Below are 24717 nucleotides of genomic sequence, written 5' to 3'. Positions count from 1 at the left end.
AAGATGTGAGCTTAAGATTATGCATAGACTATCGAGACCTTAATTAAGTTACAATAAAGAATAAGTACCTACTTCCGAGAATAGATGATTTGTTTGATCAATTGTAAGGGGCAGTGTGCTTTTCAAAGATTGATTTACCCTCTAGGTATTACCAGTTGAGAATAAGAGAAAGTGACATACCCAAGACCGCCTTTCACACACATTATGGACATTACGAGTTTTTAATGATGTCATTTAAACTCACTAATGCCCCTACAGCTTTCATGGATTTGATGAATAGAGTATTTTGGGCCTATTTGGATAGATTTGTGGTGGTGCTTATCGATGACGTATTGGTGTACTCTAAGAGTCCGGAAGAACATGTACAACACTTGAGAAATATGCTGCAAACCCTTAGAGAGCATCAGATATATGCAAAGCTTGAGAAATATGAATTTTGGCAGAATGAAGTTAGCTTTTTAGGGAATGTCGTATCTGAACAAGGAGTGTAAGTAGATCCTCGTAAAATTGAGGCAGTTGAGAAATGGCCAAGGCCCATGAATGTTATATAAGTATGAAGTTTTCTGGGCATGGCCGATTATTACAGATGCTTTGTGTAAGATTTATCAAAGATAGCATTTCCCCTAACAAAATTAACTCAGAAAGGAGTTAGATTTGAATGGTCAGATACTTGTGAGACAAGTTTTCAAAGGCTTAAGGCTTGTCTCACTTTAGGCCCATGTTGAGCCTACCATGTGGAACTGAAGGTTATATAGTATATTGCGATCTGTCAAAGATTGGTTTGGGCTATGTATTAATGCAAAATAGGAAAGTCATAGCATATGCATCCCTTCAGCTAAAGAAGTATGAACACAGCTACCCTATGCATGACCTAAAGATGACTGCAATTGTTTTCGCCCTAAAAATATGATGACACTATCTCTCTAGAGAAACTTGTGAAATGTATACTGACCACAAAAGTTTGAAGTATATATTTTAGCAGAGAAAGTTAAATTTGAGGTAGTGTAGGTGGCTAGAATTGTTAAAAGACTATGATTGTACCATCCTCTACCATCCAGGCAAGGTAAATGCTATGGTAGATGCCCTAAGCGATAAGTTGATGGGGAGTTTGGTGCATGTGATTACGGAGATACGATAAATTGTACAAAGTCTTTATGATCTAGGCAACATGGGAGTTCAATTTGTGGATAATGGTTTGGACCTCTTGATATCACATTTCAAGGTTCAACTGATGATTTTAAGTCGAATTAAAGATGCCCAAGATTGGGATGAATTTATGATGAAGATCTTTAGAGACATTACTGAAGATAGAGCTCAAGATTTCTTTTATAGCATAGATGGCTTAATGAGGTATCGATCACGAGTTTATGTGCTAGATGTTAATGGTTTAAGAAATGACATATTGAAAGAGGCACATGTTGCGGCTTATGTTGTTTATCCTAGAGCCACGAAAATGTACCATGATGTAAAGTCTACTTATTGCTGGCTAAGAATGAAAAGAGACATAGCAGAATATGTCTCCAAATGTTTAACATGTCAGCAACTAAAGGCTGAATATTAAAAGCCTTTTTGATTGTTACAACTATTACCGATTCCTGAGTGGAAGTGGGAACATGTAATGATGGATATTGTGACGGGTTTGCCTCGAGCTAGAGGAGGCTATGATGCTATATTGGTAATATTCAATTGATTAACGAAGGTAGGCCATTTTTTGCCCTGTTAAGACTACATACGGAGTAGCAAGGTATGCCCGTATTTACGTTGATAAAATTATTAGATTACATGGTGTGCTAGTGACTATAATGTCTAACAGATGACCACGGTTTACCATCTAGTTTTGGAAGAAATTGCAAAGTGCCTTGGGCACTAGGCTTGATTTTAGCAAAGCATACCATTCGTAGACTGATAGTCAATTTGAGCAAATGATACAGATGCTCCAAGACATGTTAAGAGCCATTGTGCTAGATTTTGGGGGTGCATGGAATCTCTATTTGCCTTTGGTTGAATTTGCTTACAATAATAGCTATCAAGCCATTATCGGAATGGCACCATTTGAGCCATTGTATAAGCAAAGATGCAAATCGCCCATTGGATGGCTTGAAGTTGGGGAAAGAAAATTTCTAGGGCCAAATATGGTCCAATAAGCGAAGCGAGGTATCTATATAATAAAAGAGAGGATGCAAACAGCTTAAAGTAGATAGAAATCATACACTGATAATAGAAAGAAGCCCCCGAAATTTGAAGTAGAAGACCATGTGTTTTTAAAGATTTCACCACCCAAAGGACTTAAAAGATTTGGCAAGAAAAGAAAATTAAGCCCTAGATACATCGAGGCTTTTGAGATTTTAGAACACGTAAGCACAGTGGCTTACCAGTTGGTACTACTGTTGAGTATGTTCGATGTACACCCAATATTTCATGTGTCCATTCTTAGGAAATATGTCCTTGATCCTTCGCATGTGATTCATTATGACGAAGTCCAATTGCAAGATGGACTAATTTACGACGAGAAACCAGTAGCCATATTAGATTAGCAAGTGAAATAGCTTCGCTCCAAAGATGTTGCCTTAATGAAAGTATTGTGGCAAAGTCATATGATGGAAGAGGAGACATGGGAGCTTGAAGGTGAGATGAAAGCCAAGTATCCTTACCTCTTTGAGAATTAAGGCATGGAAAATGATGTAACAATGATTAGCTAAAAATTCAAGGATGAATTTTTATAAGGAAGGGAGGATGTAACACTCCTGACCTTGATGGTAATGGTGTCTAGTGTATGTTAAGCTGTTGGAATGAGCTAATGATATTTTGATGTTTATGTTTATGGATGTAAGGAATGCCTATGTCCATAAAGTGAGGATTATGAGAATGCATGAGTATTTAAAGACTTAAATGATGTTGTGCATATGTTAGGCACCTAAATGAAATAGTGCACATGTTGGCACTTAAATGAGTATGCTATGAAAACCAAATATGTTATGTTTGATTTATATGCTATGTGACATAGAGCATGGATGAATAATTAAAGCATATGATGAGTTTATGTGATTGATGTTAAGAGATTATGAGGAAATGGGATGAGAATGTAAGTTAGAAAATGGAGCTAAAAGCTCTAAGTGTTGAAGAAAATGCAATCTAGATTAAAAGTATTAATACATGGGCACCGTGCATCAATACATTCAAAATAGTAAGCACATGAGAGGGGTATTATGAAAAAGTATCGATACATTGTCATAATGTATCGATAGATTTGAAGCAAAAAGCAATCCAAGGGAAATGTATCGATACATTGTCCAAATGTATTGATAGATTTGAAATCGAGAGCAACCCATGGAAAGAGTATCGATATATTGCCTCATGTATCGATAGATTTAAAGTTAACCCATAGAAATGTATCCATACATTTCCAAATGTATCCATACATTTCCAAATGTATCGATACATGCATGCAGATTTGCAAAAAAATATAGAGCCTCAAGCTGTCCACCCATTTGAGGCAAAAAGGAAAAGCTAAGTTGTGAAACCCTATCAAGCTCGATTAAAAGACGGTATTGTTCCGAGTGGTACAACTAAGTTAAATCGAGCCTTGAATTAGTTCAAATAAAAATTCTAAGAGGAATTTGAAAATTTTGAAACCCACAGAATGACTTAAAATAGTGATTCGGAGTTCAAGGTCCAGTTTGGAGTCCATTAGGAAAATTGACCGATTAGGGACAAAACGGTCATTTTACCATTTGATGATAAAATGGAGATTTTTAGCCAAGATTTGATCACATTTGACCAAGAATAATTATATGAAATATAATTATAATTATTGGAGTATAAAATGATGTTTAGCAGTGAAAAATTGTGATTCCTGGTATTTTTAGAGTATAAGGGCAAAATGGTAATTTTTCCACTAGAGGACTAAACGAAAATTTTTATAAAATAATTTTTGCCCCATTTGGTTAATATTGATCAATATTAGTGTTATTTGAGGTTGAAAAGTAGAAATAATGTGATTTCGGTACATTTCGGAGGGCAAAATCGTAATTTTTTTACCCCGGGGGCAAATCCATAAAATTTTTCGCCCTAGCACTTGTCAAGACCAAGGGATTTTAATTGTGGTAGGATTGGATAAATACCAGAATATTTATGGTGGAAAATTAAGAAGAAAAAGTCAAAAAGTTAAAAAAATTGAGCTAATAAGCATGTGACACGTGGCATGCTTGATTCTTTTATTATTTTCTATAGAAATCAGCCCATTATATCCCCAATTCTCTCACCATATTCAGCCTAGGCAACCAGCAACAAGAACAAAGGAAGAACAAAGGGAAAAACCAGAAAACCTAGGTGGAAATTCAAAGAAAAAGTGAAGAAATCAAGGAAACAAGCTAGGTAAGTTAGAATTTTTTTAATTCTCCTTGATACCTAGCTTACCCATGCTTTTGTTCTTGATTTTCATGGTTGAATATTGAGTTATCATGATGAATTCAATTCTGAAAAATGGGTATGGAAGAGGAATTGTTGTTGAAATAATTTGATTTTAGACTATGTTAGTGTTTAGGGATAGTTAAGCATGGTTATGAACAAAAACACAAAAGAAATATTCAATTTCTCTAGGGTTCCTTGTTGGTGGAACCATGAGGGCTGAATATCAATGGGGGATTGTTTTTATTTCAAGGAAAATGGCTTGGAAAATGACGAATTAAGGTGAAATGGTTATGTAGAAAAAATTTTGGTGCTAGTGCACCAAATGACTGAATTTTTCTATAAGGAACTGTGAGGGTTCTAATGCTGAATTTGGCTTTATTTAAATGGTATGTGGTAAATTAAGGTATTAGAGGAGAAATGGATTAATTTGAGGGTGATTTGGACACAATCGCTAATTAATCGGTGATCGATCGAATTTAATCGATACCGCGATTAAGCGGTAATTGGATGTATTTTTGCATTTACATATCAAGCATTAGTAATTTAAATTAGTTTATATCAATTTAGGGACAATATAGTAAATTCCTTGACTTTGTTATTTGTCAAGGTAGTGAGATGTCCAAAAAAGGCAAAGGAATTGCGCTTGAGGACTATTAGTCCGAGTGCACCCGGAATTCGGATTTTCGATATCGGTGAGTGGACTTGCATTTCAAACTTATTTTGGGGAATATGAAAGATTCTATCCAACTTGTCTTAGAAAATGTACCTTGGGAACAAGCTTTTGTTAAATGGTTTGATGTTATGATATGTGATTGCTATGGATTCATGCATTATTGCAATATCATGATATATATATATATGTGTGTTGTGCATGATGAATGATATTGTGTATAATGACTATAACCGTGTGTGTGCACGATGTGGGAAGAATTAAGTTGGTACAAGAGTAAAGGGTTTTACCCGATCCTTGGGAACTCTAACGCATGAACAGGGGTGAAGCGTGGCTTTTCGCCCAGGGGCTTATAGAGGAAAGGGCTACCTAAAGAGGTGGAGCCGCCCTATGAGTGCTCTGATAGGTACTATCTGTCGCCTCTGTAGTGAAGGGGTTGAGTGGTATGTCCCTCCCTAATGACAAACTTGGTATTAGAGCCCCATTTTATGGTGGCGTGTGCGGTGGATGATGATAGTGCTCAGTGCACGATGTGGGGGGATGTACACTATGGCATTGATTGTGCACGATGTGGGGGGATGCACATGATGGTGCCGGCTATGTGCACAATGTGGGGGGATGTATATGAGCCGGGTGTGATTATGATGATATTGATGTTTGTCTATCTAATTATGCATACCTAGACTTATGAAATGAAAGCTCATGAATGTGATATATGGTTGACATATATGTGAAATTTGATACTTTGCACTTTGGAAATTTTCATGAGTTTTATGTTGATTTTGTTGGTTTAGTAGGATGGCCTTTTTGTTGAGTGAAGGGAAACTTTTGTTTTGTTGCTCTGTTTCGCTACAACGAGAAACTTTCTGTCCATTTTGCTAACTTGTGGGTTTTTGCTAAATTTCCCATTTCTTTGGTACCATAGTTGAGCATGGATTTTTGTAAAGTGATTTACTCATGTGGGGTTTACATGAGGGGTTTAAAGGAGCTAAAACAATTGCATGGTTTTGAGAAAATGAATGCATCATGATTTCGATAAACATTCCTTATGGTATGCTTGTTCCTTTCTTGTTCACTCACTGAGTATTGTACTCACGTGTTATAAAAAATCATGTTTTTAGATCAGGTGACTGTTGGACCCTAGATTGAGGAGTCCCCGTAGTGCATCTCCTGGGTATGTGTCTGGCATTCGATAGTAATCCCTTTTATTGTAAATGTATCCACTAGAAGTCATGGGTCCTTTTGTATTGTGAATACAATCTAACAATGTGAATATGTGTATGCAATGTAAATTGCTAAATACATGACTGGTATAGTACATGTATATTATTATCGATAATGCCATTGTGTTTTGGCTATGTTCACACCCGAAAAAAGGTGTGTGTGTGTATGCATGATATGATAAATTTGTTAAGCAAAGGTAAATGGATAGGCTTGCTTGGGCTTAGTGAGCTATGCTCATTGAGCTCATGCGCCGGTCATGGCCAGAAAAATTGGGTCGTGACACAAGCTCTCTCAACACTCTCTCAACAGTTTTTTGTCGGATAATTACTAAAAAAGGTTCATTTGATGAAAAATCGCACAAGTATGGTTATGGCTTCAATTATACATGCTGCAGTATTTCCAGAATAACTTGAGCTACAAAAGTCTAATTGATGCGATTATTACTCCATTGGAAAGATAAGAGATAGGGATACATCATTTATGTTTACCACTTCTCCTAGTTCGGATTAGATCGAGGTGAAAAATGCATTGGAAAATGCTATACTACTGTAGTTTTGCACAAGGCAGCATGTTGAGTAAAGGCCATAGCCTTAAGTTGCTCAAGGCTACAACGCCGAGGAAGTCAAACCTATAGCACTGAGGAGAGCAAGGCTGTAATGTTGATGGAATGAATGGCATCATACAAATTCCTGAGGCTAGAGCGCCTTGGTGCCACTATAGCAAACGAGGCAAAGCCGCGACTCAAAGGAGCCCAAGGCCACAGTGCTAGAAAATTTTCCAAAAAAAAAAATTTGATGGGATTTGAGATATTAGGTTATTTGGAGCCTATTTAAGGGAATACTTTTAGAGGTCTGGAAAGTAGGGAGGCAAGCAACTATTCTGGAGAAAAAGAGCCAAGAACATAACAAGAAAACAGGAGAATTTGAGAAAGATTCAAGTTCAAAAGCTTTAATCATTAGTTTCTTTCTCTATTTTTGTGTTTCTCTTATTTTCTTTGACTTAGATTAATGGCTAATATTTTTCGAATGATGTTTTATTTAAATATTATGAACTAATTTGCTTATCTAGGATTGTGATGGATTTCAACATGTAATCTGAATATTTGTTTCTCTTTTATTTACTTTGAATGGGTATAGTTTTACTTATTCAAATATGTTATTAATGCTTTTGATTGTCTGGCCAGCAGTTGACTGATTTGTGAATCTAATTAAGACTCAACAAAGAGATTCTAGATTGGACTAAGGTTTGAATAATGTATGTTCACATCACTTAGGTGATATGATTCGGGATTCGGGTAGACATACGCCAATTGCCATACATAGCCAAATTAGAATGCTAGCTTAATGAACCTTATTTAATTGATTCCTATAGACATATAATGACTAAATTAAGTTAAGTATTTATTCAAGCATCTCGATGGAGACTTGTATGTAATTTTGGATTCTAGGTTAGTAAAACATCCCAAGAATATAAATAATAGGAGAAGATAATATCAAATGAAGTGTTAAATGAACCCATAGTCCTAAGTTTTAGTCTATTGCCTTTTCCAAGTAATTTTAGTTTCTGTTAGTTAATTTAGTGCTTGTTTTGATTTTGTTTTAATTAATTTTTTGAAAATTTTAGTTACTTAAATAAGATTGATTTGTCATAAATTTTAGTACTTAGTAAATATTTAGGAACAAATCTCTGTGAGAATGATACTCTACTTCACCACTATATTACTTGTTTGTGATGGTGTGCACTTGGATGAAAACTCAACAAGTTTTTGGCACCATTATCAGGGATCTGTTTTACTATTTATTTGCCAATTTTAAAATTCAACAAGTTAGTCTTAATTTAAGTTTTTCTTCTTTGTTTTTCAGGTTTGTTGTGTCATTGTATGAGAAGAGCAAAAAGCTTAAAGATTATACCGTGTGATCTAGAAATTAAGAGAACATTCTGAAAACTTTGACAAGAAAATCAATAAGGTTTTACTCTAATAAATACAATGGTTGATCGATAGGGTGAGCAACAAATTTAAGAGCGATTAGTAGCTAAAAATCGTTGCTTAAGGGATTATGTTGTTCCTTTGATATAAGGAATTCCATCGAGCATTCGAAGACTGGTTATTCAAGTAAACAATTTCGAGATCAAGCTAGATATTATCACCATGATTCAAACGTTATTCCAATTAGGAAGCCTTCCAAATGATGATCAAAATGGCCATATTTCAAACTTTTTAGAGATATGTGATACTTTTAAACACAATGGTGCCACACAAGATGCAATTCGTTTGGGGCTTTTCCTTTTTTCATTAAAGGATAAAGCTAAAGCATGGTTGAACGCACTCCTTACTGGATCAATAGCAGCATAGGATGATCTTTCTCAAAAGTTCCATGCTAAGTTCATTCCTTTGGCCAAGATAGCAAAAATGAAGAATGATATCACATTATTCATGCTGCAAGATTTTGAATTGTTGTATAAGGCTTGGGAAAAATACAAAGAATTATTTTGTTGTTGTCCTTATCACAATATTCCAAAATAGCTTTAGGAGTAGACATTCTACAATGGTTTGAGTGGTCATATTCGAACTACCATTGATGCCGCTACTAGAGGAGTTTTAGTGGCTAATTCAATTGACGAGGCATACGATTTGTTGCAAGAGATGGCTATAAACAACAACTAGTGGCTAGCAGAATGATCAATACATAGGAGAGTAGCTGGAGTTCATGATGTAGATGCGATTTCGACACTATTTGCACATGTAGCAATTCTAACTAAGACACTTGAATCTTTTAGTACTACCTCTATTCAAAGTCCTTTTGTAGCTTGTGCGTGTTGTGAAGATTATCATGCAAGCCATCAGTGTCCAAGTATGATAGAAACAGTGCAATTTGTGAGAAATAAACAACAAAATAACCTTTGCTCCAACACTTACAACCTAAGGTAGAGGAACTATCCAAACTTATCTTGGACCAATAATCAAGGATCATCTTTATCTTCAAGGCCGAATACACCTTCAAGATTCCAACAGTAATCAACAATGCCTATCCTAGATAAGAAGCCAGTTGTGGAGGCTTTGTTGAGGTAGTACATGACACAAAATGATAACACCATCCAAAGTTAAGCGACTGTCATTCAGAGTCAAGCAGCATCACTTCGAAACCTCGAGACTTAGGTTGGTCAACTTGCCAATTTATTCAACAACAGAGCTCAAGAAACACTACCTAGTGATACAAACGTGAATCCTAAGAAAGAAGGTAAGGAACAAGTTATGGCAATCACCTTGAGGAGTGGAAAAGAGGTTGAAAGTAATGTTAAGTGTGATAGACTTCAAGTAAGCCTATTGAGAATGAAATAGTGATTTAGATAGCTGACAAGCAAATTCAAGAGAAAAAAGAAAAGGCAAAGCTACCACCACCACCTTTCTTTTAGTGCCTTCATAAACAAAAGCTTGATAGGTACTTCCAAAAGTTTTTTGACGTATTCGAAAAGCTTCACATCAACATCTTTTTCGCAAAAGCTTTAGAGCAAATGCTGTTATATGCAAAGTTTCTAAATGACATCTTAATGAAAAAGAGGAAATTAGAGGATTTCGAGACAGTTACACTCACCAAGGAGTGCAACGCAATAATCCAAAACAAGCTTCCCTTAAAGCTTAAGGACCTATGGAGTTTTCCAACCCTTTACTCAATTGGTAATATTAATTTTTTGAAAGCTTTGTGTGATTTGGGTGATAGTGTCTTAATTATTCCTTTATCTATTGCTAAGAGACTTAGACTAAAAGAGATTTAACCTACTAAAGTCAAATTACAACTAGCAGACAGGAGAATAATGTAACCCTTTTAGATTATAGAGGATGCTTCGCTTAGAGTAGAGAAATTGTACATTCCAGTGAACTCCCTTGTACTTGGGATGAAGGAGGATCAAAAGGTTTCAATCATATTGGGATGTCTATTCTTGGCCATCAATGTAGAAAAAGGTAGAATAATTTTCAGAGTTGGAGAAGAGGTAGTTGAATTTACTATTTTCAATGCAACTAAATATCCTTCAACAACAGATTATTGCTAGAAACTGGACTCAGTTGATGAAGGTAAAGGTAATCCTACTCCACCACCTACAAGTAAGAAAGCATCAAGTTTTAAATAAGAGCCACCACCACCACATCTCAAATCTAAGTGGTGTTATGATGAGCATAACCCACCACTTTCTAGTGACCTTGATTTTAAGGTTGGACAGCAAGTAGTACTCTCTAGTTCACGCATCCTTATTTTACCATAGTAACTTCAACCATATTTGCGGAGAACCTTTAAAGTGGTAAAAGTTCTAACTTATGGCTATATTAAGATTTTAGTACACATACCGGAGCATTCAAGGTAATGAAACAAGGCCACAAGATTGAGTGCGATGATGAAGAAGTGAAAAAAAAGGTATCATAGTTAAGCTAGTAACTATAAAAAAGTGCTGTTTGGGAGGCAACCCAAGTCATATCCTCTTAGATTTAGTTGTTATTTTAGTTAATTTTTGTTTTTCTATTTAAATAAGTGGTTATAACCTCTCCCTAGCTTGTTTTTGAGTGTGCAGGTTTGGAAAGCATGAAGATGAAGAGAAAGAAGATTATAGATGTCAATGCATGTCACCATGATAATGAAGTTTATTTTCCTTATTCTTTCTAGCTTTTCACATTGAGGACAATGTGCAATTTAAATTTGGGGGAGGTTTTATTGTTATTAGTTTTTGTTATATTTTTGTTAAATTTTATTTAATTTTATGCATATTTTAAGATTTTGAGCTAAAAGTTGTTGTGTTAATTTCTTTTAATTTACCTATCTAATGATCAGAACCTAGTTATATTCTATCTTAATTCTTTGCAAATGTGAATATTTTTTTAGTGTTATGCAAATTCTTATGATAAGCTTCATTGTTGGGATGAGATTTCTACATTTTGAGCACTATGTCTTTTGCTTGCATTCATTATATGTACTTAGATAAGGTTTGTGTGAATGTGAATTTTTGAATTATGCATTGAGTTCTAGAATTTGTTTAATTCTCTCTAAAGGCGAAATCCTAAGATATACTTTATGATTCAAGCCATCTTTGTAGTGATTGAGCCTCTTTAGCCTTCATTTACATAATTTATCCTTAGTTTACCTTTTTGGAGCTTAATATAACCTTTTTTTTGTTTAAATAGTTAATTTTTAGCCTAGACCCTTATATTAATATTGCCAACTTTTGTATCCGTCATTCCTAAATGAATAAGTCAATTTAGGAAGTGTTATGAGCTAAATATTGAAAGAGGCAATAAGGATGAAAATTGATGAAAACTTCAAAAATATGATTGTATTCATCTCACTACCAAATAAAAGAAATAAGTTTGGGAGTGTAGTATTGAGAAAAAGAAGTAAAAGAGGTATAAAAAGAAGCAAAAGAATGAATTGTTAAACAAAAGAAAAATTTGATGAAAAAGGGGTATACTAGGTGAAAGAAAATACAACTCTGAATAGGACTTAAATTGACTATGTACTTAGGGTGATTTGAGCTACATATTATTCTATATCCTACCTTGACCCTAGCCATACATTACAAGCTAATTAAAGTCATATTGATCTTTAACTTCGCATTAGTCTATTTAGTGGAGAGAGAGATGAAAAACAAACCTATGGAATTTTATTATTAATTTGAATTTTGCATGACTGTAAACTTAACCGGATTGTATAATGTGCAAGGTGAAAAGATTGCACACACACACGAAAATCCACTAAATCATAAGCTTGCATTTGAATTGAAGTATGAACTTGAATAATATTTGTGTGTTGTTTAGAGTTGATAATTTGAATTAATCTTTGAGAATATTAAAGGTGATTATTGAATTGGTACAATTGATTTCTAGTTAAGTGTTTTCTTCGTTTAAGTTATTGCATTTTATTTCATGTTTTGCTCGAGGACTAGGAAAATCTTAAGTTTAGGGGTGTAATAACTCTATTATATAGAGTTATTTTGACACATTTTGGTGCTTAAGTAGCTAGGTCTTTGAGATTTTTGGTTCGGATCTTAGTATTTTAGGTGTTTGTCTAGTTTAAGTTTGATTGCATGTTGAGTAGTTAAATAAAATTATTTTAGTTTAATTTTACTTTATTTTTGCTTTAATTTAATTTAAGAATAGTTAGTGTTGATTTCTCTTATTTCTTCTATAAGATATTTGATGAAAAATGTTCATTTGATGAAAATTTACACAAGTATGGTTATGGCTTTAATCGTACATGATGCAATATTTCCAGAATATCATGAGGTACAAAAGTCCAATTGATGAGATTCTTAACTCATGGGAAAGATAAGAGATAGGGATACATCTTTTATGTTTACCACTTTACCTAGTTCAGATCAGATCAAGGTGGAAATCGCGTTGGAAGATGCCAGACTGCTATAGTTCTATACAAAGCAACATGTTGACTGAAGGTTGTGGCCTGGAGTTGTTCAAGGCTGTAGTGCCAAGGAAGCTAAGGTTGCAGCGCTGAGGAGAGCAAGGCCACAACACTAGTGGAATGAATGGCATCATAAAAATTTCGAGGCTAAAGCATCGCAGTGCCACTATAGTAAACGAGGCAGTGCCGTGACGCCAATGAACCCAAGGCTGCGGAGCTAGAGAATTTTTCGAAAATAAAATTTGGACAGGATTTAGGTTATTTAGAGTGTAAAATTCGACCTTGAGTGAGAAGATAAGTTAAGGAAATCCTTAGGTGAGCATATAGATTACATATTTTGACTATGAAAATTAGTTTTACTCGTGAGACCTTGATCTTTATAAACTCGTAGCTAGAAGTAGATGCGATATCACGGACTAGGGGTAATTTCATCAATTTCTTAGTGACCCTTTAGAAGTATGCTTTCAAACAATATTAAGGCCTAAGGCATAAATGAATGATGAAAATAAGGATAAAATGACAAAGGAAATATAAATAATGATGATTTCTAAGGTAGGGGGAAAATGGTCACTTTTCACTTCGGGTCAAAATTTTTAAGTTTTTGTGAACTCGAGTATTTCTAGACTATTATGAACTTTGTCTTAGTGTCAAAAGAGTAAAAAGATTGCACAAAGGATTGGAGGAAGACAAAGCCAACTTCTTAAGGGCATTTTCGTAATTTAAGTGGAGTTGCACAAGCTTCAACTATAAATATCATATTCCAATAGCTTCTTCTCATTTTTCCAATAGCTTTTTCTTCTTCGTCCTCCTATCTCACGCTTCTTTTATCCTCCACGGAAGCTTGTTTTGAAACCTCCATAACTTCTCTCAAGTTAGCTCCAATTTTCATGCTTTTGTACACCTTTTCATAGAACCTTTTGTGCTCTTTCACTCTTTCACTTTAAAACCTTTGAAAATTCTTACTTCCATACTTCCTCTCACTAGCTAGGTGTTTTAAAGAGAGAAAGAGGGAGCTTTTATAATAGCTTGAAAATTTTTGGAAAGAAATTTTATTACAAAGCTACCAAGGTGAGTAGTGAATTAGAGTTTATTTTTTTAAGTTGTTGAAAATGGCTAGTGGATAGATTTGTAAATGTTTTGTAGTTGAGGATATTTATTCATCTTTAGTGTGATTAGAATAGTGAAAGTAAATAGCTGCGTAATGGCAATTGAAAGCTAGTTAGGGATAACTAGTAGAACATGATTTAGGAGATAGCTTTTAGAATTATGGTTATGTGAATTGAGTTAATTGTGATGCTAATGTGATGATAGGTTCCAATGAAGCCCCACCGTCCTATTTGGACCATTAGAGGAAGTTGGAGTTGGGTAAAGATTTAACAAATACCAGTGAGTGAACTTGCATTAAAATGATTTAGGGTAAAGGTGTAAATGTTTGAGTGAATTACTTGAAAGGTTTTAATTGTCTTTTTCTTTAAAATGTATACGGGAACAAGCTTTTAATGAAATGTTTTGCATTATGAAATGTGATTATGATGAGTCCATGTACTCCTTTATTTCATTGGTATACATACATATGTGTTGTGCCTTGATAGATAATATCGTGTAATAAGTATGACCAACCGTTTGTGGTGTGGGAGAGCACATGCCAGTAATGATGTGGTAGGAGTGCATGTGATGATAGTGAAATGTGCGAGTAAGAAGTGCACATGATAATGATATTGCCTTGTTCGAGTAGGGAGTGCACATGATGATGATATTGCCTTGTGCATGTAGGGAGTGCACATGATGATAATATTGCCTTGTGCGTGTAGGGAATGCATATGAGCTGTGTGTGGCAAGATGGTATGCATGAAGATATATGTATATACAAATATATATATGTTATAGAAAGTTTATGAAAATAATTCTGATTGTGTTGTATATTAGCATTGTTAATTGCTCTCAAATTACTTTTCATTTCAACAAGAAAATGGCTTGTAACTAAATTCCTTTGTTTCTCGCTGTAGTGAGATTCATTTTCACTACAATGAGAAACTCTCGGGTTGGGGGGGATTACAATGGCCTAGTTCTTGCTGCAGCGAGAAACTCTTTGGTGGTTCTAAGATTCTCTTGCAGTGCTATCACTTTGACAAAGATTTTGACCACCTTCAAATCAGAAATGGGCATAGTGGTCAACATCAAAGTTGTAGCCCAGCCTCTTAGATTTCTAATGACCAAAAAATAGTATCAATTGAACTTATGTAGTGGGAGTTATGCTTGAAAAATCGAAGTATATGCAAACTAAGACTACCTCTTTGCTGCAGCGAGAAAAACCTCTATTGCTTGTCTTGCTTGGTCATTGCTGAAATTTTCATTCTATTTAACTTCATGGTTTTTCATGGATCTTGTAACATTAAGGGATTAAACATTCAAAGTTTGGAATGAAGGGTTTTAACAAAAAATTTGACTAAATTGCATGGTTTTATTGTAAGTGCATCATGTTTTCTAAAACATTTCTTATCGTTTGCTTGTTCCCTTTTTATGTTCACTCACTGAGTTTATACTCACTCTTTTAAATTGAATGTTTTCAAATCCGTAGATAGTTGGGACTGAAACTAAGGCATCCACTTGCATTCACTCTTGGTAGGTATCATGGCATTCGATAGCAGTACCCTCACTAAAGTCACTTCGTTGGTTGTCAGAAGTCTTTTATATGAGTACATGAACGTTAAATGTAAATTGCTAGGAATCACTTGCCAACGATGCATGTATAGTTTGGAATGATGGTGCCATTATGAGATGGCTATGAATAACCTTATTTTGAGATGATACAAATGAAAATTTTTGGTATCGATGTTGTATTATGAAAATACGTCTAGTTGCAAGTTACAAATGTTGGTTTAGTAATGATGATGAAAAAATTGAAGGGATGATGAACGGGATTACGTAAAGAGGCTTGCTTGGGCTTAGTGGGCTATGTCCACTGGGCCCATGCAAGGGTCATGGCCTGAAATTTGGGTCGTGAAAGACTTAGTATTAGAGCCATAGATTGCTTAGGTTCTAAGACTTCTTTTTGTTGGTCTAGTGGAGTGTCGAGTCTTTATGTGGAAACTTCAGTTGTGAAGTGTGAATCGCGGCACATTTTACAACCAAGGGACTGCATAGATTTCATATCTTGGAAAGCACCTTTTTCCTTAGATACGATTATAATTGCAAAATGTGTTTAATAACAAGTGTTTGCTCTTGTCTAGGTACGAATGCCACCTAAGACACGAGCCGCCTCAAGACGGATGAGGGAGCAAGATGCTCCTACTGAGATGACAGACAGGCCACGGGCATCCACCCTTAGGGGGCGAGGTAGACATGGCAAGGCCACTAGGCCGGTGAGGGCAAATATGCTTGTGAGTAGATGAGATGAGGGACAGTCTTCGGACGATGCAGGTAGACAACCAACTAGGGGCATCGCCATCGAGGTTTTGGTGGGAGGCCTACAGGGAGTTAATCAGATTGTAGAGATGATGGCAACCCATATGGATGATATACAAAGGATAGTGGAGGGGAGAATTGTAGTACAAGAATCCCCTAGTTCCCAAAAGCAGGTCGATCACCGACATCTTGAGGTTGAGAGGGGTCATTTAGAGATTTCCCTTCTTGATTTCCTGAAGCTTAAGCCTCCATCATTTTTAGGGTCTGATGCATCAAAGAAGCCCCAAATTTTCTTAGATAAGATGGAGAAAATTTGTAAGGCCTTGGGATGCTTTAGTACTAGATCAGTCGAGCTAACCGCCTTCCGATTAGAGAACGTGGCGCAAGAGTGGTATGGCTCCTTATGTACAGGTAGGCTCACAAATACAACGCCGTTGACTTGGAAGGAATTTAGTACAGCCTTCTTAGATCGATTCTTACCACTCAGTGTATGTAATGCACGAGCTAGGGAGCTTGAGGCATTAGTACAGACCCCAAGTATGACGGTGTTAGAATACGACATGAAATTCATGCAGCTGGCTCGGTTTGTGCCCTATCTAATTTCTACTGAAGAAATGAAGATTCAAAGGTTTATGGATGGGGTAGTGGAGCCATTGTTTAAGGTCGTGGCATCTCAAGATTTCAATACCTACTCTGAAGTAGTGGATTGTGCTCAGCGGATTGAGATAAGGACCAATGAGAGTAGGGCTGCAAGGGATAGAGCAAAAAATGCCAAGATAGAGGGCTATCAAGGTCGCAAAGACTTCAGTAGTGGTGTTTCATCTTTTAGTCATCAAGGCCCACAGAGGGACTCACAATTACCCAAACAGGGGAGTGACTTGACTAGTGCCAACGTTGGGTCATGGCATAAAACTTTTAGTGAGGGAAGGTAGCAAGATTCAAGGCAGGGTAGTCAAGATATAGATCGTTGTAATATTTGCCGCGTACGGCATAAAGGACGATGTTGTCTTGCTACAAGAGTTTGTTTCTTGTGTGACCAAGCTAGACATATTAGGAGGAATTGCCTGATAGCTCATCAATCGCAAGGTTTTGCTCGTTGTTCCACTCAGCCAGCTTCATCTGCTCCTTCAGTAGCCGTTTCATCTAATTGGGAGGCTAGCGGATTGAGAGGTAAAGAAGCTGTTACTTCCTCTCAGGGCACGCCCTCTGGCTCTGAACGATAAAGTTCTTGTGGTAGGGGTCATGCCAGGGTATTTGTTTTAACACTGCAAGAAGCCCAAACATCCAACGCAGTGGTATCAAGTATTCTCTCAGTTTGTAATATGAATGCTCGGGTATTGTTTGATCTTGGTGCTACCCACTCTTTTATTTCTCCATGTTTTGCATCTCGTTTGGGTCAAGATCGTGTTATAAGAGAAGAACAATTAGTGGTGTCTACCCCTTTAAAAGAGGTATTTATGGCAGAATGGGAATATAAGTCCTGTGTAGTTCGGGTCAATGACAAAAAAACCTTGGCAAATCTAGTTGTATTAGACACCTTAGATTTTGACGTGATCTTGAGAATGGATTGGTTATTGCCCTGCCATGCTAGCGTGGACTGTTATCATAAATTGTTAGATTTGATTTTCCCAATGAACCATCCTTTAGTATTAAGGGGGATAAAAACAATGCTCTAACCGATTTGATATCTATTATGTCTACTAAAAGGCTATTAAGACAGGGTTGTCAGGGTTACTTGGCTGTTGTGAGAGATACCCAAGCGAAGGTTGGAGACATAAGCCAAGTGTTGGTAGTGAATGAGTTCATGGATGTATTTCCCAAGGAACTACTAGGTTTGCCTCTAGAGCGAGAGATTGAATTTTGCATAGATTTAATTCCCGACACTAAACCTATATCCATACCCCTATATAGAATGGCACCTATAGAGCTTAAAGAGCTTAAGGATCAGTTGGAAGATTTGTTGGATAAAGGCTTCATCCGTCCTAGCGTCTCACCATGGGGAGCACCAGTGTTATTTATAAAGAAGAAAGACAGGGTCGTTTAGATTGTGCATTGACTACCAACAACTTAATAAGGTAACGGTGAAGAATAAGTACCCGCTTCCAAGAATAGATGATTTATTTGATCAACTACAAGGAGCACAATATTTCTCTAATATAGATCTGCAATCTGGGTACCATCAGTTGAGGATCCGGAATGAAGATATACCAAAGACCGCATTTCGAACAAGATATGGGCACTATGAGTTCTTGGTGATGTCATTTGGGCTTACGAATGCCCCTACAGCCTTTATGAATTTGATGAACCAAGTGTTCAAGCTCTATTTGGACAAGTTCATGGTGGTGTTTATTGATAACATCTTGATCAACTCGAAGAGCCGAGAAGAACACAAGCAGCATTTTAAGATAGTGCTCCAAACTTTGAGAGAACATCGATTGTATGCCAAGTTCTCCAAGTGTGAGTTCTGGCTTACAAGCGTTGCATTCTTGGGACATGTGGTATCCAAGGATGGGGTACAAGTTGATCCAAAGAAAGTAAAGGCAGTGGAAAAGTGGCCAAGGACAACATCAGTTATGGAGATTAGAAGCTTTTTGGGTTTGGCTGGCTATTATTAATGTTTTGTGAAGGACTTCTCCAAAATAGTCGCCCCTCTGACTAAGCTGACCCGTAAAGATACAAAATTTGAGTGGTCAGATGCTTTTGAGGATAACTTTGAGAAGCTTAAGGCATGTCTCACCACAACTCTAGTATTAAGCCTACCACAAGGCACAAGGGGTTATATGGTATTTTGTGATGCATCGCGGGTTGGTTTAGGATGTGTATTAATGCAGCATGGGAAGGTGATTGCATATGCATCAAGGCAACTTAAAAGGCATGAGCAAAATTACCCCACACACGATTTGGAGATGACAACAATTGTGTTTGCCTTAAAGATTTGGAGACATTACTTGTATGGTGAGACTTGCGAGATATATATGGACCACAAAAGCTTAAAGTATATATTTCAGCGGAGGGATCTTAACTTGCAGCAACGTAGGTGAATGGAGTTGCTAAAAGATTATGATTGTACTATTCTTTACCATCCCGGTAAGGCAAATGTCGTGACGGATGCCTTGAGTCGAAAATTGATGGGGAGTCTGGCACATATCTCTACAGACAAGAAATCCTTGATTAGGGAGATGCATAGCTTGGGAGACATGGGTATGCATTTGAAAGTTTCAGAGGCAAATGCATTGCTAGCACATTTTAGAGTGAGGCCTATCTTAGTAGACCAGATTAAAGAAGCACAAAGTCAAGATGAGTTCGTAGCTAAGGCCTTAGAGGACCCTCAAGGAAGGAAAGGAAAGATGTTTACTAAGGCACAAATGGAGTATTGAGAATTGAACCGAACTTTATGTGCCCGATAATGATGGATTGAGGAGAAAAATATTTGAGGAGGCACATATGGCAGCCTATGTGATACATCCTGGAGCAACAAAGGTGTATCAAGACTTGAGGGAGGTGTGCTGGTGGGAAAGACTCAAGAAATATGTAGCTAAGTTTGTTTCTAAGTGCCTAGTTTGTCAGCAAGTTAAGGCAAAGCACCAAAGGCCCGCAAGGTTACTATAGCCATTACTAGTGCCCCGAATGGAAGTGGGAGCATATTGTAATGGACTTTGTAACAGGCTTGCCACGAACTAGTGGGGGCTACGACTTGATTTGGATTATAGCAGGCTGATTGACGAAGTTAGCTCATTTTTTTTTGGTTAAAACTACTTATGGGGCTGCCCAATATGCTCGAGTTTATGTGGACGAGATAATATGACTGGATGGTATCCCCATTTCTATAGTATCTGACAGAGGAGCACAGTTCACTAGTAGGTTCTGGGAAAAGTTGCAGGAAGCATTAGGCACTAATTTGGATTTTAAAATAGCTTTCCACCCCTAAATTGATGGACAGTCTGAACGAACAATACAGACATTGGAAGACATGCTAAGGGCATGTGTAATAGACCTTGAGGTCAAATGGGATCAGTATCTACCCTTAGTGGAGTTTGCTTACAACAATAGTTTCCAAGCTAGCATCCAGATGGCGACATTATATGGATGGAGGTGCAAGACACTCATTGGATGGCTAGAGGTGGGAGAAAGGAAACTCTTGGGGTCAGAATTGGTACAGGATGCCATCGACAAAATATGCATGATTCGTCAAAGGATGTTATCAGAACAAAGTAGACAAAAGTCATATGCTGATAACAGACTGAGAGACTTGGAATTTCAAATGGGGGATCATGTATTTTTGAAGGTTTCACAAATAAAAGAGTTAATGAGGTTTGGCAAGAAGGGAAAATTAAGCCCTTGGTATATAAAACCCTTCGAGATTTTAGAAAGGGTTGGAGCAGTGGCATATCGTTTGGCGCTACCACCGGACCTTTTGAATATCCACCCTGTATTTCATGTGTCAATGCTTAGGAAGTATAACTTAGACCCATCTCATGTAATACGGTATGAAACCATCCCACTGAAAGATGATTTGACCTATAAGGAGCAACCGGTAGCTATCCTTGATAGGCAAGTCAAAAAGCTCCGTTCAAAATATGTATCCTTAGTGAAAGTGTTATGGCGAAACCACATGAGTGAAGAGGTAACGTGGGAAGCCGAGGAGGAGATGCGGACAAAATATCGACACCTCTTTAATGCTTAGAGGTATGCTACCTTATAGTTAAATTTAAATTCGAGGACCGAATTTGTTTTAGTAAGAGAGAGTGTGAGACCTTGATCTTTATAGACTTGTAGCTAGAAGTAAACGGGATATCACGGACTAGGGGTAATTTCGTCACTTCTTTAGTGAGCCCCTAGAAGTATGTTTTCAAACAATATTAAGGCCTAAGTAGGCCTAAGGCATAAATGAATGATAAAAATAATGATAAAATGACAAAAGAAATAGAAATAATGATGATTTCTAAGGTAAGGGCAAAATGGTCATTTTTCATCTTGGGTCAAAAATTTAAGTTTTCATGAACCCGAGTATTCTAGACTATTAAGGACTTTGTCTCAGTGCCAAAAGAGTAAAAAGATTGCACAAAGGATTGCAGGAAGACAAATCCAACTTGTCAAGGGTATTTTCATAATTTAAGTGGAGTTGGATAAGCTTTAGCTATAAATATCATATTCTAGCAGCTTCTTCTCATTTTTCTAACAACTTCTTCTTCTTCTTCCTTCCGTCTCACGTTTCTTTCATCCTCCATGGAAGCTTGTTTTGAAACCTCCATAACTTCTCTCAAGTTAGCTCCAATTTTCATGCTTTTATGCACCTTTTCGTAGAACCTTTTGTGCTCTTTCACTCTTTCACTTTCAAACCCTTGAAAAGTCTTACTTCCATACTTCCTCTCACTAGTTAGGTGTTTTAGAGAGAGAAAGAGGGAGCTTCTATAATAGCTTGAAAATTTTTGGAAAGAAATTCAATTACAAAGCTACCAAGGTGAATAGTGAATTAAAGTTGATTTTTTTAAGTTGTTGAAAATGGCTAGTGGATAGATTTATGAATGTTTTGTAGTTGAGGATATTTATTTATCTTTAGTGTGATTAGAATAGTGAAAGTAAATAGCCACTTAATGGCAATTGGAAGCTAGTTAGGGATAACTAGTAGAACATGATTTAGGAGATAGCTTTTAGAATTATGGTTATGTGAATTGAGTTAATTGTGATGCTAATGTGATGATAGGTTCCAACGAAGCCCCACTGTCCCATTTGGACCATTAGAGGAAATTGGAGTTACGTAAAGATTAAACAAATACTAGTGAATGAACTTGCATTAAAAGGATTTGGGGTAAAGGTGTAAATGTTTGAGTGAATTACTTGAAAGGTTTTAATTGTCTTTTTCTTTAAAATGTATATGGGAACAAGCTTTTAATGAAATGTTTTTCATTGTGAAATGTGACTGTGATGAGTCCACGTACTCCTTTATTTCATTGGTATACATACATATGTGCTGTGCCTTAATAGATAATATTGTGTAATAAGTATGACCATGCGTGTGTGGTGTGGGAGAGCACACGTAGGTAATGATGTGGGTGGGAGTACATGTGATGATATTGAAATGTGCGAGTAGGGAGTGCACATGATGATGATATTGCCTTGTGCAAGTAGGGAGTGCACATGATGATGATATTGCCTTGTGGGTGTAAAGAGTGCACAGGAGCTGAGTGTAGAGGGATGGTATGCATGAAGATGTATGTATATCCAAATACATATATGTTATAGAAAGTTTATGAAAATAATTGTGATTGTGTTGTATGTTGGCATTGTTAATTGCTCCCGAATTGCTTTTCATTTCAACAAAAAAATAGCTTTTGATATAACAAGACCCCTTTTAACTAAATTTCTCTGTTTCTCGCTGCAGCGATATTCATTTTTGCTACAGTGAGAACTCTCGGGTTGGGAGGGTTAACTAAATAGAATGTTTAATCCCTCTATTGCTTGTCTTGCTTGGTCATTGCTGAAATTTTCATTCTATTTAACTTCATTGTTTATCGTGGATCTTGTAACATTAAGGGATTAAACATTCAAAGTTTGGAATGAGAGGTTTTAACCAAAAATTTGACTAAATTGCATGGTTTTATCGTAAGTGCATCATGTTTTCTAAAACATTCCTTATTGTTGCTTGTTCCCTTCTTATGTTCACTCATTGAGTTTATACTCACTCTTTTAAATTGCATGTTTTTAGATCCATAGATAGTTGGGACCGAGACTAAGGCATCACTTGCATTCACTCTTGGTAGGTATCATGGCATTCGATAGCAGTACCCTTACAAAAGTCACTCCGCTGGTCATCGGAAGTCTTTTATATGAATACATGTACGTTAAATGTAAATTGTTAGGAACCACTTGCCAACGATGCATGTATAGTTTGGAATGATGGTGCCATTATGAGATGGCTATGAATAATCTTACTTTGAGATCATACAAATGTAAATTTTTGGTATCGATGTTGTATTATGAAAATACGTCTAGTTGCAAATTACAAATGTTGGTCTAGTAATGGTGATTAAAAAATTGAAGGGATGATGAACGGGATTACGTAAAGAGGCTTGCTTCGGCTTAGTGGGCTACGTTCACTAGGCCCATGTGCTGGTCATGGCCCAGAATTTGGGTCGTCACATACCCTTCAAAAGAATTCATTAACACCTTTGGTTGTCTGTCACTTTTGATGTAGGAAAATCTTCTATGTTTAGGAGGGGTCAAAATATGTTATTTTTATAGAACTATCTTTTGAAAATAAAAAATGATGGTAATGATTCTCTTGATTTTTTTATGACCAAAAATTATTCTTCCATAATTTTTGGAGTATATTTGCTATGGTAAATGGAAGCCGTAAATTTAATTTCAATCGAACTTTTTCGATTTTATTCTTGAAACCAAAATTTAGATTTTGATTCTTTTGGATTTTGATTTTTTTTATATTTTAATCGAATCCAAATGGGGGGTTTAGGCTTATTTATATAAAATATCTTAAGTAAATAGAGAGCAAAAAGTAAAAAGGACATTTACATTAATGGTATTTAATGTAAATAAGCTAGGCAGGTTTTATAGGCAATCTGTCTCAGAAACTGCATTCTATCTCAAATGTATTGATACATATTCATTATGTATCGATACATTTAGCCCAAAAAGTGTTCTTGATGAACATGTATCAATACATGTTCATAATGTATCGATACATTTTTTTCAAAACTAAATGTATTGATACATGGGTCAATGTATCGATACATTTTGTTGATTTTAGAAAAAATAAAAGGGGTAAAAATGTATTTTTACACCGTAGCTCATAAATATATCACATTTTTTTAGGTTATATTATAATCAATACTAAGTCATAAGATCATTATGAGATTACTTTTCTTTTGATTATGAATCAGAAAGAAAAATTAATGAGATGACTTAGATAAAATTAAGTCCTAACTCAATGAATTCATAATATGATAATGAACACATTTAGCTAAGGAACATTCTTATTGAAATAAAATATCTAAATTAAGAATGCTGAAAACTAAATAATAATTGACTATGTGAACTAACCCAATTAATCCCATGAAGTAACCTTTGAAAGAATTTCATCCATGCTGAACGACGTATGATATGTAAGTATACATAAAAGTTAAGGATATAAAGCCCCAAAGGAAAGTAAATAAGTTGACTAGGTAAGATTTCTATACATGATAGAAATAGTGGGAGCTAATGACACTTTAAAGGTCAAGGGTCATGAAATTATGAAATCCAATAGATAATATCTATGCACAAAGATTGATTTAATGGGATGCATAAATATGCCTAATTCGTCCATTAAATGCAAACCATTAGTAGGATGCATATTGATGTACTACTCTTATAAGAAGAGTTTATTAAATAATCCAACATGAATGATTGGATAATAATCTTTATTCAATGTAATAAATTCAAAGTAATTGAATATATTGAATAAAATAAACATATTTTGTGCAAATCATAAGGTTAATGGGAGTAAGATAAGTTACTCATTAAAAGTGTATAAGATACATTTGCCAGTCTAAGAAAAAAAAATTAGGACTAAAGAGTTACATCTTAACATGGGACTCAATAAAAGAAATT

General features: G+C 35.9%; 1 protein-coding gene across 1 annotated transcript; it reads left to right on the top strand.

Moving 5' to 3' along the window:
- Positions 1-1168: 1168 nt before the first annotated feature.
- LOC148760348 (uncharacterized) lies at positions 1169-2144 on the top strand. The gene is made up of 3 exons (XM_088810471.1): positions 1169-1465; positions 1607-1675; positions 1932-2144. Exons 1-3 carry the CDS (start codon positions 1169-1171, stop codon positions 2142-2144), a joined length of 579 nt encoding a protein of 192 aa, XP_088666597.1.
- Positions 2145-24717: the final 22573 nt, after the last annotated feature.

Source organism: Theobroma cacao, chromosome 10 (genome assembly GCF_053813885.1).
Source record: "Theobroma cacao isolate CCN51 chromosome 10, ASM5381388v1, whole genome shotgun sequence".
Lineage (NCBI taxonomy): Eukaryota > Viridiplantae > Streptophyta > Magnoliopsida > Malvales > Malvaceae > Theobroma > Theobroma cacao.
Note: the sequence above shows the minus strand (reverse complement) of the source record. Positions and strands in the feature narration are given on the sequence as shown.

Coding starts and splice junctions, on each gene's coding strand:
- LOC148760348 (XM_088810471.1), top strand. CDS start 1,169: ATGGGAGTTCAATTTGTGGATAATGGTTTGGACCTCTTGATATCACAT. Junction 1,466..1,606: donor CCACGAAAATGTACCATGAT/GTAAAGTCTACT, acceptor CCTGAGTGGAAG/TGGGAACATGTAATGATGGA. Junction 1,676..1,931: donor GAGGCTATGATGCTATATTG/GTAATATTCAAT, acceptor CAAATGATACAG/ATGCTCCAAGACATGTTAAG.